The sequence below is a fragment of the Rhineura floridana genome, chromosome 3 (genome assembly GCF_030035675.1).
Source record: "Rhineura floridana isolate rRhiFlo1 chromosome 3, rRhiFlo1.hap2, whole genome shotgun sequence".
Classification (NCBI taxonomy): domain Eukaryota; kingdom Metazoa; phylum Chordata; class Lepidosauria; order Squamata; family Rhineuridae; genus Rhineura; species Rhineura floridana.
This window is the reverse complement of record NC_084482.1, coordinates 230,869,547-230,882,957: the sequence shown is the minus strand read 5'-3', so window position 1 is coordinate 230,882,957 and position 13,411 is coordinate 230,869,547. Positions and strand designations below refer to the sequence as shown.

Sequence of the window (13,411 nt, the reverse complement as noted above, 5' to 3'; positions counted from 1 at the left end):
TCATGAGGGAAACCCAGCCTCATAAAGATTTTTAATAAAGCCTCTGCCACTACAGGGGCTTCTACAGATCTTAGTGCTTCTGCGTCTGGGTACCTGGTGGCAAAATCCACCACCACCACTAGATATTTCTTGCCATGCCTTGTGGGTTTGGAAAAAGGGCCCACCAAATCTATTCCCACTCTATAAAAGGGTTGTCCAATTATAGGAAGGGGCTTTAAGGGTGCCTTAGTCTTTACTCCACTTTTTCCCACCTTTTGGCATATACCACAAGATAGACAATGTTGTTTTACATCTTTGGAGATGTTTGGCCAATAATAGTGTGCAGCCAATCTCCTCTTGGTCTTTTTTATTCCCAGATGTCCTGCACATGGGACATCATGGGCTGCCTCTAGCAATCTGGTTCTGTATTTGCTAGGTACTATCAATTGTTTCACTGGTTCACATTCATCCTTTCTCTCAGCAGGCATCCACAGTCTATATAAAATCCCATTCTCACACACAACTTGATTCCTCAGTTTGTCAGTGAAAGGGATCTGTTGGGTCAGGGCTTGCTCCTTTATTTGATTCAAACTGGTATCCTTATTCAGTTCTTCTCTGAACTGCTCTGTCTCACTAGAGACCATTTGATACAGTTTGTCTCCTTCAGCAGGCCTGTTAAGGGTTGCTATGGGGATCTGAGGCTCGGAAACAGATTCCACCCTGTTTCCTTCTGCCCCCCTTAACATGGCTTCTTTTTCTCTGCCAAGTTGCTGTCTGGTCACCACATATATCTTCCCCTGTGCCCCCATAACATCTCTTCCCAGTATCACTGGTTCTTGTTGCTGGGCATTAATACCCACTTTATATTCGCCCTCTCGGCCTCTCCACTCCATTTTCACTAGGGCCATAGGCAAACTCTCTGGTTGACCCCTCACTCCTTGGATAGTCACTGTTTCCTGAGGTAATATTTCTTCAGATTTTATTAAATCTGGCCTCAGTAACGTCTGAGCGGCACCAGTGTCAAGCAATGCCCAATAATTTGCCCCTTGAACACACACTTCCTCTCTCAGACTTGAATCAAGGTCTGTTACTTCTGTCCAGTTTATCTGGCAAAACTGAACCTTTTTTGTGGTTAAATCTTTTGGTTCTATTTTTACTGCCCTTGCCTGAGCAGGATTACTAATGGGGTTGGCAACCTCACATTGAAAACGTAGGTGCCCCGGTCTACCACATTTGTAGCATAACTTCTCCTCTGTTTTTGGGTACACAGATCCACTCTGGGGTGTCCTGTGCCCTTCAGATTTTACTGGAGGACTCACACGCTGTGGCACCACATCCTTTCTGCCACCATTATATGGTCTGGGTTTAAACTCTCTTGATGTTTTCCCCACCCAGCCAGTTCTATTGGAGGCGAAGTGATCCGCCATCTCTGCGGCCTCCTGCACCGATGTAGGGGAACGGTCTTTGACCAGGAGCCTTATTTCTGGTGGTAACTGATGGAATAATTGATCCAGTATCATGAGGCTTTTCACCTCTTCCACTGACTGAGCTTTGGCACTACTCATCCACTTTCCAAATATATCCATCAACTTTGCACCCAGTTCAACAAAAGACCTCCCTGCTTCGATCTGACAGTTTCTGAATAATTTTCTAAAGTAGTCAGGTCCCAGTCTGAACCTTTTGTATACTGCCTCTTTAAACTCAGCATATGTGACGGGCTTGTCTGAGGGGAAATATTGGTATACCTCAGCCAATTCCCCTTTGATCAGGTTTGATAAATACTGCATGTATTTATCCTCTGGTAGCCCCCACAATTGAGCTACTTTTTCAAAAGTGCTGAGGTAAATTTGAGGATCTTGACCAGGCTCATAGACAGCAAAGTCCTCTGGAGTAATTTTTATTTTTGCTCCATCTCTGTCTTTCCTTGTCTCCTCAGAGTGAAATTTCTCTCTATCCAATTTTAATCTTTCCCCTTGTATCTCCGCATCCACTCTCATTCTCTCAGTTTCCATCCTCAATCTCTCAATTTCCAACTCCCTCTGTTTGTCTTTTTCCTCAGCCTCCCATCTCAATCTCTCAGTTTCCAATTCCCTCTGCTTGTCGTTTTCCTCAGCCTCCCTCCTCAATCTCTCAGTTTCCAATTCCCTCTGCTTGTCTTTTTCCTCAGCCTCCCTCCTCAATCTCTCAGTTTCCATCCTCAACTTCTCAGTTTCTAACTCTCGCTGTTTATCTTTTTCCTCAGCCTCCCATCTTAACTTTTCTCTCAAATATTCTATATAAGCGGGATTGCTTAAGTATCCTTCTGGGGTCTCTTCCCTGAAAGGTTGTTTTTGCTGGGCATTTGCAAATCCTATAAGTGCTACCCTCAATTCATCTACCCCTTTACCCTCGTGAGGTAAATTGTATGTTATGCACTTCTCCACCAGCTCCTCTCTTTTCATTTTTATGTATTCAGCCATGATGTTTGATTTCACTCACTCTTTGCCACACACTCTTTGCCAGTCACTCTCCCAAGTAATCTTGTTTTGTTATTTTTGTTTGCCACACCACTGTTAGGGATTCTCTAGTATTCTTATCTGGATTCTCTGTTGTCCGTATCCCACCACTGTGCTACCACGTGTGTGGGACTCTCTTTGGTTCGTATCCCACCGCTACTGCCACCACATGTGAAGTATTCTCCTTTGTTCGGATCCCACCGCTACTGCCAGCACATGTCACTCTTCAGCCTTGGTATTTACCTTACCCTCCCTTCTGGTCTGTGAAACCCCAGCCAAGGATCAGGCCTTTGGTAAACCAAAAGTATTTATTAATAACAAAGCTAACAAGATTTCTTTAAAAGGCACTTAAGCATAAGGTTACATCTATTCCTGAGGTACTGGTCTTAGTATTAATCCGAACTCCACACTCTCCTCTCATAAACCTACCCAAACAACCCACTAGCATCCACCTTCCACCTTCTCATTCCCTCTCATCCACCCAGATTCACCACGATTCACCACCCAGATTTACCTGTCATCCTTTCATTTATACTGTCAGCCATTTTAAACATTCAGCCAATCATCCAGCATTCTACTGCCCATTCACTCCCCCTCCTCTTTCACTCTACTTACCACGCATCTCCTATACAAACAGCACTTACCATATATACACTAATAGAGGAACATCACAGTCCTCTTGTGGAGAAGGAATCGTATAAGAAGCAGAAAGCAGAGAGTAGGAATAAACGGACAGTTCTCCCAATGGAGGGCTGTAGAAAGCGGAGTCCCTCAAGGATCGGTATTGGGACCTGTACTTTTCAACTTGTTCATTAATGACCTAGAATTAGGAGTGAGCAGTGAAGTGGCCAAGTTTGCTGACGACACTAAATTGTTCAGGGTTGTTAAAACAAAAAGGGATTGCGAAGAGCTCCAAAAAGACCTCTCCAAACTGAGTGAATGGGCGGAAAAATGGCAAATGCAATTCAATATAAACAAGTGTAAAATTATGCATATTGGAGCAAAAAATCTGAATTTCACATACAAGCTCATGGGGTCTGAACTGGCGGTGACCAACCAGGAGAGAGAACTCGGGGTTGTAGTGGACAGCACGATGAAAATGTCGACCCAGTGTGCGGCAGCTGTGAAAAAGGCAAATTCCATGCTAGCAATAATTAGGAAAGGTATTGAAAATAAAACAGCCGATATCATAATGCCGTTGTATAAATCTATGGTGCGGCCACATTTGGAATACTGTGTACAGTTCTGGTCGCCTCATCTCAAAAAGGATATTCTAGAGTTGGAAAAGGTTCAGAAGAGGGCAACCAGAATGATCAAGGGGATGGAGCGACTCCCTTACGAGGAAAGGTTGCAGCATTTGGGGCTTTTTAGTTTAGAGAAAAGGCGGGTCAGAGGAGACATGATAGAAGTGTATAAAATTATGCATGGCATTGAGAAAGTGGATAGAGAAAAGTTCTTCTCCCTCTCTCAGAATACTAGAACTCGTGGACATTCAAAGAAGCTGAATATTGGAAGATTCAGGACAGACAAAAGGAAGTACTTCTTTACTCAGCGCATAGTTAAACTATGGAATTTGCTCCCACAAGATGCAGTAATGGCCACCAGCTTGGATGGCTTTAAAAGAAGATTGGACAAATTCATGGAGGACAGGGCTATCAATGGCTACTAGCCATGATGGCTGTGCTCTGCCACCCTAGTCAGAGGCAGCATGCTTCTGAAGACCAGTTGCTGGAAGCCTCAGGAGGGGAGAGTGTTCTTGCACTCGGGTCCTGCTTGCGGGCTTCCCCCAGGCACCTGGTTGGCCACTGTGAGAACAGGATGCTGGACTAGATGGGCCACTGGCCTGATCCAGCAGGCTCTTCTTATGTTCTTATGTTCTCTAATCTTTTGGAACAGGGCTCCTGTTCTATCCTTTTTGTTGTCCTCTTCTATTTCTATACAGTAACTATTGTAATAGCTCTCTTTGTCCCTACGTACTAGTCACTGCGTTGTTGCATGTATTGTTCCTGCCCCTCTAGGATGCACACCTTAATGTGATGAGCGGGTTTGAGAGTGATGAACAAGCTGAGAGCAATGCCGTCAGGAGTCTAGACGAAGAGGCTACACTCCTAGCAGGGTCACCCAAGGCGGAATGGTCAAAGCTGAGACACCAGACTAAGATGCATCCTCCTCGAGGTGTTGTGTAAATTTGTATAAATGTTAGCAGAGAATGTCAGCAGTCTGAAATGCATGTGTGCCATTGTATGCGTTTACCTAAGAAAGCGGGCTTTTACCTTGCTTTGAGATCACTGAGAAGTAAGACTTAGTAAAATAAGAAAACCTGCTTTATTTATAGAAATACATAGTAGATAGGAAAGGCATACACCTAGTTCTAATGAATTAAGTTGAAAGCGCAATGCCCAGGTTTGGGAGTCACCCTCATGGCTCAGGAGAGAGAGAGCAGAGGCAAAGGTGTCTCCTCTCTCTCAGACAGTCGAAGAAGAGAAGACGGAAAGGGGGAAGGAGGAGGGGCAGGTCAGCTTCCCTAAAGACGTAACATCCTAGCAATGGAAGGAAGTCAGCAGAGCATTACAGGTAAAGGTAATCCAGCCTCTCCATCTGGAGGACCCTATTTCCCTTCTGGAGCACAAACGAAAGAACACAACAGGAGTTGCTCTGGCCCCACTTCCAACACCCCTTCTCAATGACTGTTTGGTTCAGCCCCACGAGGTTCATCTTGTCTCACAGCTTGCAAAGTCTGACTTGCCCAACGCCTTCATGAGAGAGTCTGCAATGCTCCATCTTGAGTAGTCCTCTGTGGTAGGTATCTCTAATGAAATGGTGCTTCCCGTCTATGTTCTTGGTTCATGAACTCACCCCTTCTGACTCCATGAGTCTGATGCATCCTTGATTGCTTCCCAGTCCCTCTTGGTTGGCGGGCTGGTTTCTTGGCACAGGTATCCCACCGTTACCACCACATCTGGCCTGGTAACAGTATTGATATACAGACTTTTCTGCTGGCTTGTCTTGTATCTCTCAATGTTTCCTTTAGCATCTGGCTTTTTCTTGAATTTCTTCTTGTAGCCTACAGCTTTCCTTTCTTGAGGAAGCTTGGTCAGTGTCTGAGTTTTACTTTTGTGTAGAGATTCCAGCTCTTCTTTGGCTGGCTGCCTCCACCTCTCAGGTTCAGCTTTGGGTAAGGCTTCAATCTCTTACCAGGTCTCTGGTTCTGGAAGTTCATCTCTCATAAGGTAAGCAAGTCTCTCTGTTGGTGCATTCAGAGTGTCTGGGTGCTGGCGCTTCGGCTGCCCATTCTGGCTCTGATGCCTCTTCTGGCTCTGATGCCTCTTCTGGCTCAGACTCTTCACCTTCCTCTGCAGGTGTACTATTGTTATACCTTCTGTGCAGAGCTTGGAAAAGTTACTTCTTTGAACTACAACTCCCATCAGCCCCAGCCAGCATGGCCACTGGATTGGGTTGATGAGAGCTGTAGTTCAAAAAAGGAACTTTCCCAAGCTCTCCTTCTGTGATGGAAGAATAACTCAGCTTCTTCCTTTTCGCTGTCATCTGTCTGGTGTGGCGCCCCTTCTGGTCGGTCTGTGCACTTTCCTTCATCAAAGTGGACAGCTCTGCATACTTCAACTTTGCCAGTTTTGGGATCTATTGCTCGATATCTCTTCTGCATTGAACAATATCCAATGAGTATTACTTCCCTGGCAGTGTTGTCAAGTTTGGACCTCTTTTGTTTCGGGATGTGCAAAAAGGCCTTGCACCCGAATACACAAAGGTGAGACATGCTGGTAAACTTAGCTTACTGGGCCCGTAACCCTTTGTTGTGTAAATTTGTATAAATGTTAGCAGAGAACATCAGCGGACTGAAATGCGAGTGTGCCAGTGTGTGTGCGCGTTTACCTAAGAAAGCAGGCTTTTACCCTGCGTTGAGATCACTGAGACTTAAGACTTAGTAAAATAAGAAAAGCTACTTTATTTGTAAGAAATACATAGTAGATTCACTAATAGGCAAAAAACTTTGCAGTTTAAGAACATACCTGTAGCCCACAGCTATTTCTATCAAACTTTAAAAAGCAGGGAAATTGGGCATCTATAGTGAATGCACCAGGGGAGCAGGAGAACTGACCTCCTCTCTGAGATATTGTACTGCCGTACAAATTGGTCAAAATGCAAACACAATTTCGGTTGGTCTTTCACAGTCCAATCTACTTCCTGTGTAGCTTGGAAGAATTTGGTAACGTGCCTCTGAACATATGGCTTAGAAGATAGAAATGAAGTAGGAGAAAGACTTATTGAATTCTGTGAAGCCAATAATTTGTTTCTTACAAAACACATGTTTTGAGCAACCAAAAAGAGGACAGATCATGAACTGGTAATATTGAAAATCAGAGCGAAGCTAAAGTAGAACAACAAAGCCATCATAATGCCAAAATACAATTTAAATAACATCCCAGAAGCATATGCAAGGGAGAAGGGACTTGGGATTCCTGACCCTGAAAGACCTGAGAGACTTGGGAGGTAGCTGACCAGGAGAGGAGGCGGAGCTCTGGTGAGGTAAACAGACTGCATACTTTCTTTCCCATCAGGCTCAGCGGCGCAAGCCTCACGGCACGCAAATTTAAATAAAAAACAAACAAACAAAAAACCAAACCAAAATCCATTCAACTAATTCCTGGCACTGACAACAGCAACATCAAGACTGCCACTGACAACAGAAATAGGAAACAACAAACATAAAATGGAGGGGGATCAAGCAGTTGTTGTCACATGCAACGTGTGCGCTATGTTCATCTTCTTAACGGAAACCAGACGTGATTACACTTGCAGCAAGTGCAGATTGGTGGCGCTCCTAGAAGAAAAGGTCAGGGGGCTGCAGCAACACATCGACACCCTGCGACTTATCAGAGAAGATGAGGACTTCCTCGATAGAACACAAGAGGAATTAAGGGAATGACACAAAGTACAGGAAGAAAGTGACAAGGAAGAAGAGGACTGCAACAGCAACAAGTCCCTGTGGAGGACTGTCACTGTAAGGGAAGGAAAAACAGGAGGGATTCAGAACGGCTGCAACTAACAAATCGACTAACGAACCGACTGCCTAGGGAGGTGGTGGGATCCCTTCGCTGGATGTCTTCAAGCAGTGGCTGGACAGCTATCTGCGGGAGATGCTCTAGCTGTGGATTTCCTGCTGTGAGCAGGGGGTTGGACTCGATGGCCTACAAGGCCCCTTCCAACTCTATGATTCTATATAAAGATCAAATAAGCAACTGATTTGAGGCTTTAAACTTAGTTGACAGAGAACCAGAAGAACTATGGAGTGAAGTCAGAGACATTATCAGGGAAGAATGCAAAAAGACCATACCTCTAGTTAAAAAGAGAGAAAGACCTCAGTGGATGACTGAAGAAACTCTTCAAATGGTTAAAGAGAGAAGGAAAGCAAAAGCAAGAGGAGATAGAAACATGGTCAGAACCCTAAATGCAGCAATACTGTACAGTGACTAGTTCCCCAGATAGGGGCTCCATGTCCCCAAAAAAGGAAATGTGTGGGATAAGGTACCAGAAAAGATGTCTTGAGGTGTCTTAAAGACTAACACATTTATTATTACAGAAAAATTCATGAATTACAAAAAAAACTCTGAGCATGTGAGTCAGTATGTTTCCTAATTGCCCGGTAAAAATCTGACCCCTGTTCCCACTTCCACATGTCCCACCCCAACAGCAAAACCATTGAGATAACGAACAGGTTTTAAAATGCTTTAGAGTAATTTCTGTTAATCTCCAAGTGTGGCTCAGCTTCATCAGTCGGGCCTTTAATGGGGCCACCAGGGAGAAATCGCAAGGGAGCCCTTTGAGAAAGATGAGGGGGTTCAAAAGAGGAACTGGTGGTTGTGGGAGGGGGATTAGGCAGGGCTTTTAGGGCTAGAGACACAGTCTCTCTCTCTTCCCCCCTCCTTCATTGGAAGACTTTTCTTCCACTCCTCTTCCTCTCTCCCCTTTTGACCCCTCCACGATCTTCTCTGTCCCCCTTGCAGTCCAGCCCAAGGTGGTGATTACCCCCACAGAATATGACTCTGTGTCCCACAACGCTTTGCTGATTTGCACCGTGGCCGCCTTTTACCCCGCGAAGATCGAGATCAAGTGGTTCAGGAACGGGGAGGAGGAGACCGGAGTGTGGACCACAGATGTCACCCGGAACGGGGACTGGACCTTTCAGATTGAGGTGATGCTGGAGACGCAGCCAAAGCGCGGAGATGTCTACGCCTGCCAGGTGGAGCATGCCAGCTTCGCGGGCCCCGTCACCGTGCAGTGGGGTACGAGATTTGGGTTCCTCCCACACCTTCCAGCCCTGATCCGTCCTCCCAATCTCCTGCCGAAGAGGGGAGCATCCTGGGAGCCTGGCCTCCGAGGGGCTGACCCCAGGCCTGCCTCTTCTCCCTCTAGGCCTTTGGCTTCTTACTTTCTTCCTTTTCTTTCTTCAGAGGCGCAGTCGGACTCTGCCAAGAGCAAGATGTGGACGGGGATTGTGGGGCTGGTGCTGGGGCTGGTCTTTGTGGCGCCCGGACTCTTCCTCTGCGTGAGGAACAAGAAAGGTGATGGGGCAGTGCCGGGGAGGTGGAGGGGGGAATTGGACCTACATAAGACCCTTGAAAGCAGAGCATTTTTAGTGGGATGGTGGTGCTGAACTGGTCCAGGCCTCACCCATGGAGGGGATCCCATCATCCTGAACACTCATTCCAGCAGGAAGAAATTGCATCGAGAAAGAATTCCATGTGAGGGAAGCCCCCATCTTAAAGAAACATCCCACCTGGGCCTCTCAGAGTTATAAGAAGGTCCTCCTTGTAACTAGCAATATCAACCACCTCCCAACATTCAGATACGGGGGGGGGTCTGGTCCCAGATGAAGAGGCTCATTTGGACCACAATGGACCCAGAGCTCTGCTGCACAGAGGACATAAGGCCACTGCTGGTGTTTGTTTCTATGCCAGAAAAGCCCCCAAGGCGGCTCACAAAGGGTGGCAAAGTGGAACACAGCCGTATGCTGAGTCAGACCATTGGTCAATCCAAGTCAGCACTGTCTGCACTGACTGGCAGCAGCTCATTAGATATCAGGTGGGAGTCCCTAGAGATGCCGTTGGCCATTGGTACCTGAATCTGGGTCTGTCTGCATGCAAAGTGAGGTCCTTTAGCAGAGGTTTCCAGGATGACACAGAGAGACAAAATTGAAGTGTATATGTAAAAAACTTACAAACATTTAAAAAAATCTTAACATTTCAAAAAAGACTAGAAGTGAAATACATTGATACTCATGCCAAAAGGCCAAGGCTAGTCCCCACAAAGATGCCACAGCAGAAGTGAATCCTGAGGGAGCAGCTCCGGGGGGGGGCAGAGCAGGTGGGAAGCCCCCTGGATGGTCCTGCTGGGTCAGGCCAAAGGGGCCCACCTAGCCCAGCATGCTCTTCTCACAGTGGCCGCCCAATATCAAGATCAGGCCAAGTCATGTCTTCTGGGCAGCCAAACTACTATGCTGCCTGTTTCTGTCCCCAGGGTGAGGGGGGGCCTCTGAAATCTCCTTTAAAAGCAGGGAGATGTTGTACAGTTTACCTAGAAAGTAGTGCCCCCCCAATCACATTTTAACACCTTCCAATCTGAACTTGGTGAAATGTCTGGTGTTTCAAAGAGGAAATTTATTTGCTTGATAACCGAAGGTCCCCAAGCAACTTACACAATGTGAAAACAAAACAATAGTCCCCCGCCACAGGAAGGTTTGGCAGCCTATTAAGAACAAAGCATGGACTCAGATCAATGAATGACTCTTTAGATAGAACCGCCAACACGGGCGCGCTCCTCCTGAGTAAAACTTGGTTATTCATTCTCAGGCTTCTCATTTGAGATATTTATTGAACGATTCAAGAGTAAAGTGAGTGAGAGAAATATTAGGCTGCACTGGAAAAAAAAGATAAGCGATTGCCTCATTAATCCTGACACTTGATCAAGATCCTACATTGAGTTGCAGGCGAGAGCTTTTGGCAGAGTTAGGTTTTCAATCACGGGCAGCAGCAGCTCTTCCTCAGGCCACATCCAGATGACCACACCAGACCTTTACTCCACGTGAGACAGTCATGGCTTCCCCCAGAGGATCCTGGGAAGTGTCATTTGTGAAGGGGGCTGAGAGGAGACTCCTCTTCCCCTAACAGAGCTCCAGTGGCCAGAGGGGTTGAACAGTCAGCCCCTCTTCTGGGGAATGGAGCTCTGTGAGGGGGAAATGGAGTCTCCTAACAACTCTCAGCACCCTTCACTAACTACACTTCCCAGGATCCTTTGGGGAAAGCCATGACTGTCTAAAGTGGAATAAAGGTCTGGTGTGGATTGGCCTCGTGTGTGTGACTCGACCTGCGAAGGAGCAGTTTTCTACTCTGCTAACAATCACTGAGGCTTCAGATTTGGCCTAATAAGAAAATCTTCCTTTGTTGAAGGAAATCCATACTAGGCTGGAAAGATATTCTAGTTCTGTCTAAGTTGCTACTTGGAGGTGCAAATACCAGGCGTGGCCTTTGACCTCCTGCTGCTCCAGGTGAGAGAGACCAAGCAAAGAGTCTCCTCTCTAAGAGATGGAGAAGGAAGCAGGAAGGAGAGTTTGGGGGAAGGAGTGGATGAGCATCCCCAGCAGTCTCAGTTGAGAGGAAGATGAGCAGCTGATCAAAGGAAGGCACAGCCTGGCAACCTGGAGGATGCTCTCCCTCTCTCTCTCTTTCTCCTTCCCTCCAGACATGCAGACCGAGTTGCTTCCTCGCAGTTCCAGCAGGTGCAACACATCCCTTTGCGGGCTCCCTTCTGGCAAAGACTAAAAAAAGATTATTATTTATTTCTAATACGCTTTTGAAGACTATAGCCTATGCATTTTTGTCACTAGCCAACACTGAAGCACACAATTCAATTTGCAATTAAAAAACAATCTATTTAAATAAATCCAGGAAAAGAATTTCAGCCATGAACAGCAAAGCCCAGAGCAGCAGCCTAGGCAGTAAAACCTTTCCATGAAAAGCCCAGGAAAACGGATGAGCTTTTCAAACTCCCCTTGAAACCCAAAGGGTCGGAGCCTGCAGGCTGCCACAGATCCCTCTGCAGAGGGGATTCTGTGGGGAGGATCCCCCCCAGCAGGATCCAGAGCTGAGCTTTGGTTTAAGTGCAGCAGCTCCTGACTGTCCCTTCCTAAAACGGACGTCATCTGGAGCTTCCTTCGCCATAGAACGCAAGAGTGTGAGCTTTTCTCCACACAAAACTCTCCTTCTTCCCTTGATGGGACATTTTTCACTTGGCCACCAGGAGGGGCGATGGGGGTGTGCAGCGACTGTGTGCAGGTGCTCCCGAAACTGACTGGGCCTTTCTGTGTTTTTCAGGGCTCGCCGTGCCTCAGAGTCCAGGTAACATCCCTCGTGCTCTTTGATTGACACTCTCCAGCCCCCCCTCGACCCCCTCTGCTTGGGGTGACCTGAAACAGCCTCTGCTGCCTTTTCAGCCACTGACCCTCTCTGGAGCCCGGATATTGGGGAGGGCAGCATTTGCAGTGAGAACAGGAGATCCCTGGTCCCCTCTGCCCACCCCTCCCACACTCGCCCTGGACCTATTCCCAGGGTCAGACTTCCTAGAAGGGGGGGCTGGTGAGGATATGGGGTTGTACCTGCCCTCACCCCCCCTGTAGACTAGTGAGCCATCTCCTTCAGGGCCATGTGAATCTCCTCAGTGTATCCCTTCACGGCCCCCCTAAGTCCATTCGAAATCAATGGAACAGAACAATATTGAAGGGCCCTGCAGACGGCCTCCCTATCGCGCCTCCATGATGATTTGTGCCCCTGATGCTCTCCAGGAGGTCACAGGCGATCCAGCTTCTAATTCTGTTTCTCCCTGGAAAAGGTTTGGGGCCGTCACACTCCTTAGTTCCCAATCAGTGCATGTCCTGCTGACGTCCCAGAACTTTTCACACTTCAAATGTTCTGGTTTATTTTTGTCCTGCTATCGTTCTGCTGAAGTCCCTCCGTCCAGCAATAATATGGTTGCAAAGTGCACCCCCCTTTGCCCACCCCCCTCATGGACTCATCTCACCCTCCTTTCTCCTCTGCCTTCCAGGTCTCATGAGGTAGACTTCGCTGCTCCGTCAGGATCCCACGAGGTGCAGAAGCCGCTTTTTCTCTCTCTTCCAAGTGGCTGTGCCTTCCGTGGCTGAGAGGATGGGGGCTTTGTTTGGGGGGCAGAAGAAGGCTGGGGAAGGACGCTCACGGCACCACCACCCTAATCTGCAGCCTTATCAGCACCATCCCTGATTTATCTCTTTTTGGAGGGGAAGAAAGGAGGTCTCCCCTTGATGCATTTGCTGCATTTAACTTCTGTATTGCCTGATGTCACAAAGCTTTATTTTCCATGTTCATGTTTATCTTGCACATCCCTTGTCCAGATGGCTGCCCCCTTTGTGAGTCACCCTTGGAGAGTTTTTAAACCTTCACTCATTAAACAACAGAGTGTTGTGACACTTTACTGTTGCCGTGTTTAAGGTAGAGGTGGGGACTATCAGAGCCAGGGGAGGGTGGCAACTGTGGCCCTCCAAGCCTCCCCATCTGGCCCTCGGAACTCTCTGCAGGCCACTCCCACGGGGGGAGCGTTTGTGTAGAAAGGAGCCTCGTGGGAGAAGGGAAAATGTTCCTCCTCTAAGCTGCCCCCCCAGTGTCTGCAGCAAGAACAACCATCCTGGCCCCCCCTTGCAATTTGCCCCAGAGGTTTCCCAAGGAGTACGTATGTGTGATTGGGGTGGGGGGGAGAGGGGCCTTTTCCTGCAGACCATCAGAGAGACTTTTAGAAAATCATTTTAGCCACTAGCCAAAATCACAGTTGAAACTGCCACGTAACACATATTCTTCTAGCCAGAAAATCATGAGACGAATATCAGAAACTCG

At 47.3% G+C, this 13,411-nt stretch overlaps 1 protein-coding gene across 1 annotated transcript in view; it reads left to right on the top strand.

Moving 5' to 3' along the window:
* The window catches only part of LOC133381922 (H-2 class II histocompatibility antigen, E-S beta chain-like), a 44,918-nt gene extending 31,923 nt beyond the window's left edge, over positions 1-12,995 (top strand). The window contains exons 4-7 of the mRNA XM_061621502.1: positions 8,498-8,776; positions 8,945-9,055; positions 11,864-11,887; positions 12,591-12,995. Of these exons, the coding sequence (XP_061477486.1) occupies positions 8,498-8,776; positions 8,945-9,055; positions 11,864-11,887; positions 12,591-12,604 (428 nt within the window). The 3' untranslated portion in view covers positions 12,605-12,995. The remainder of the gene's footprint in view (positions 1-8,497; positions 8,777-8,944; positions 9,056-11,863; positions 11,888-12,590) is intronic.
* The last annotated feature ends 416 nt before the right edge of the window (positions 12,996-13,411 follow it).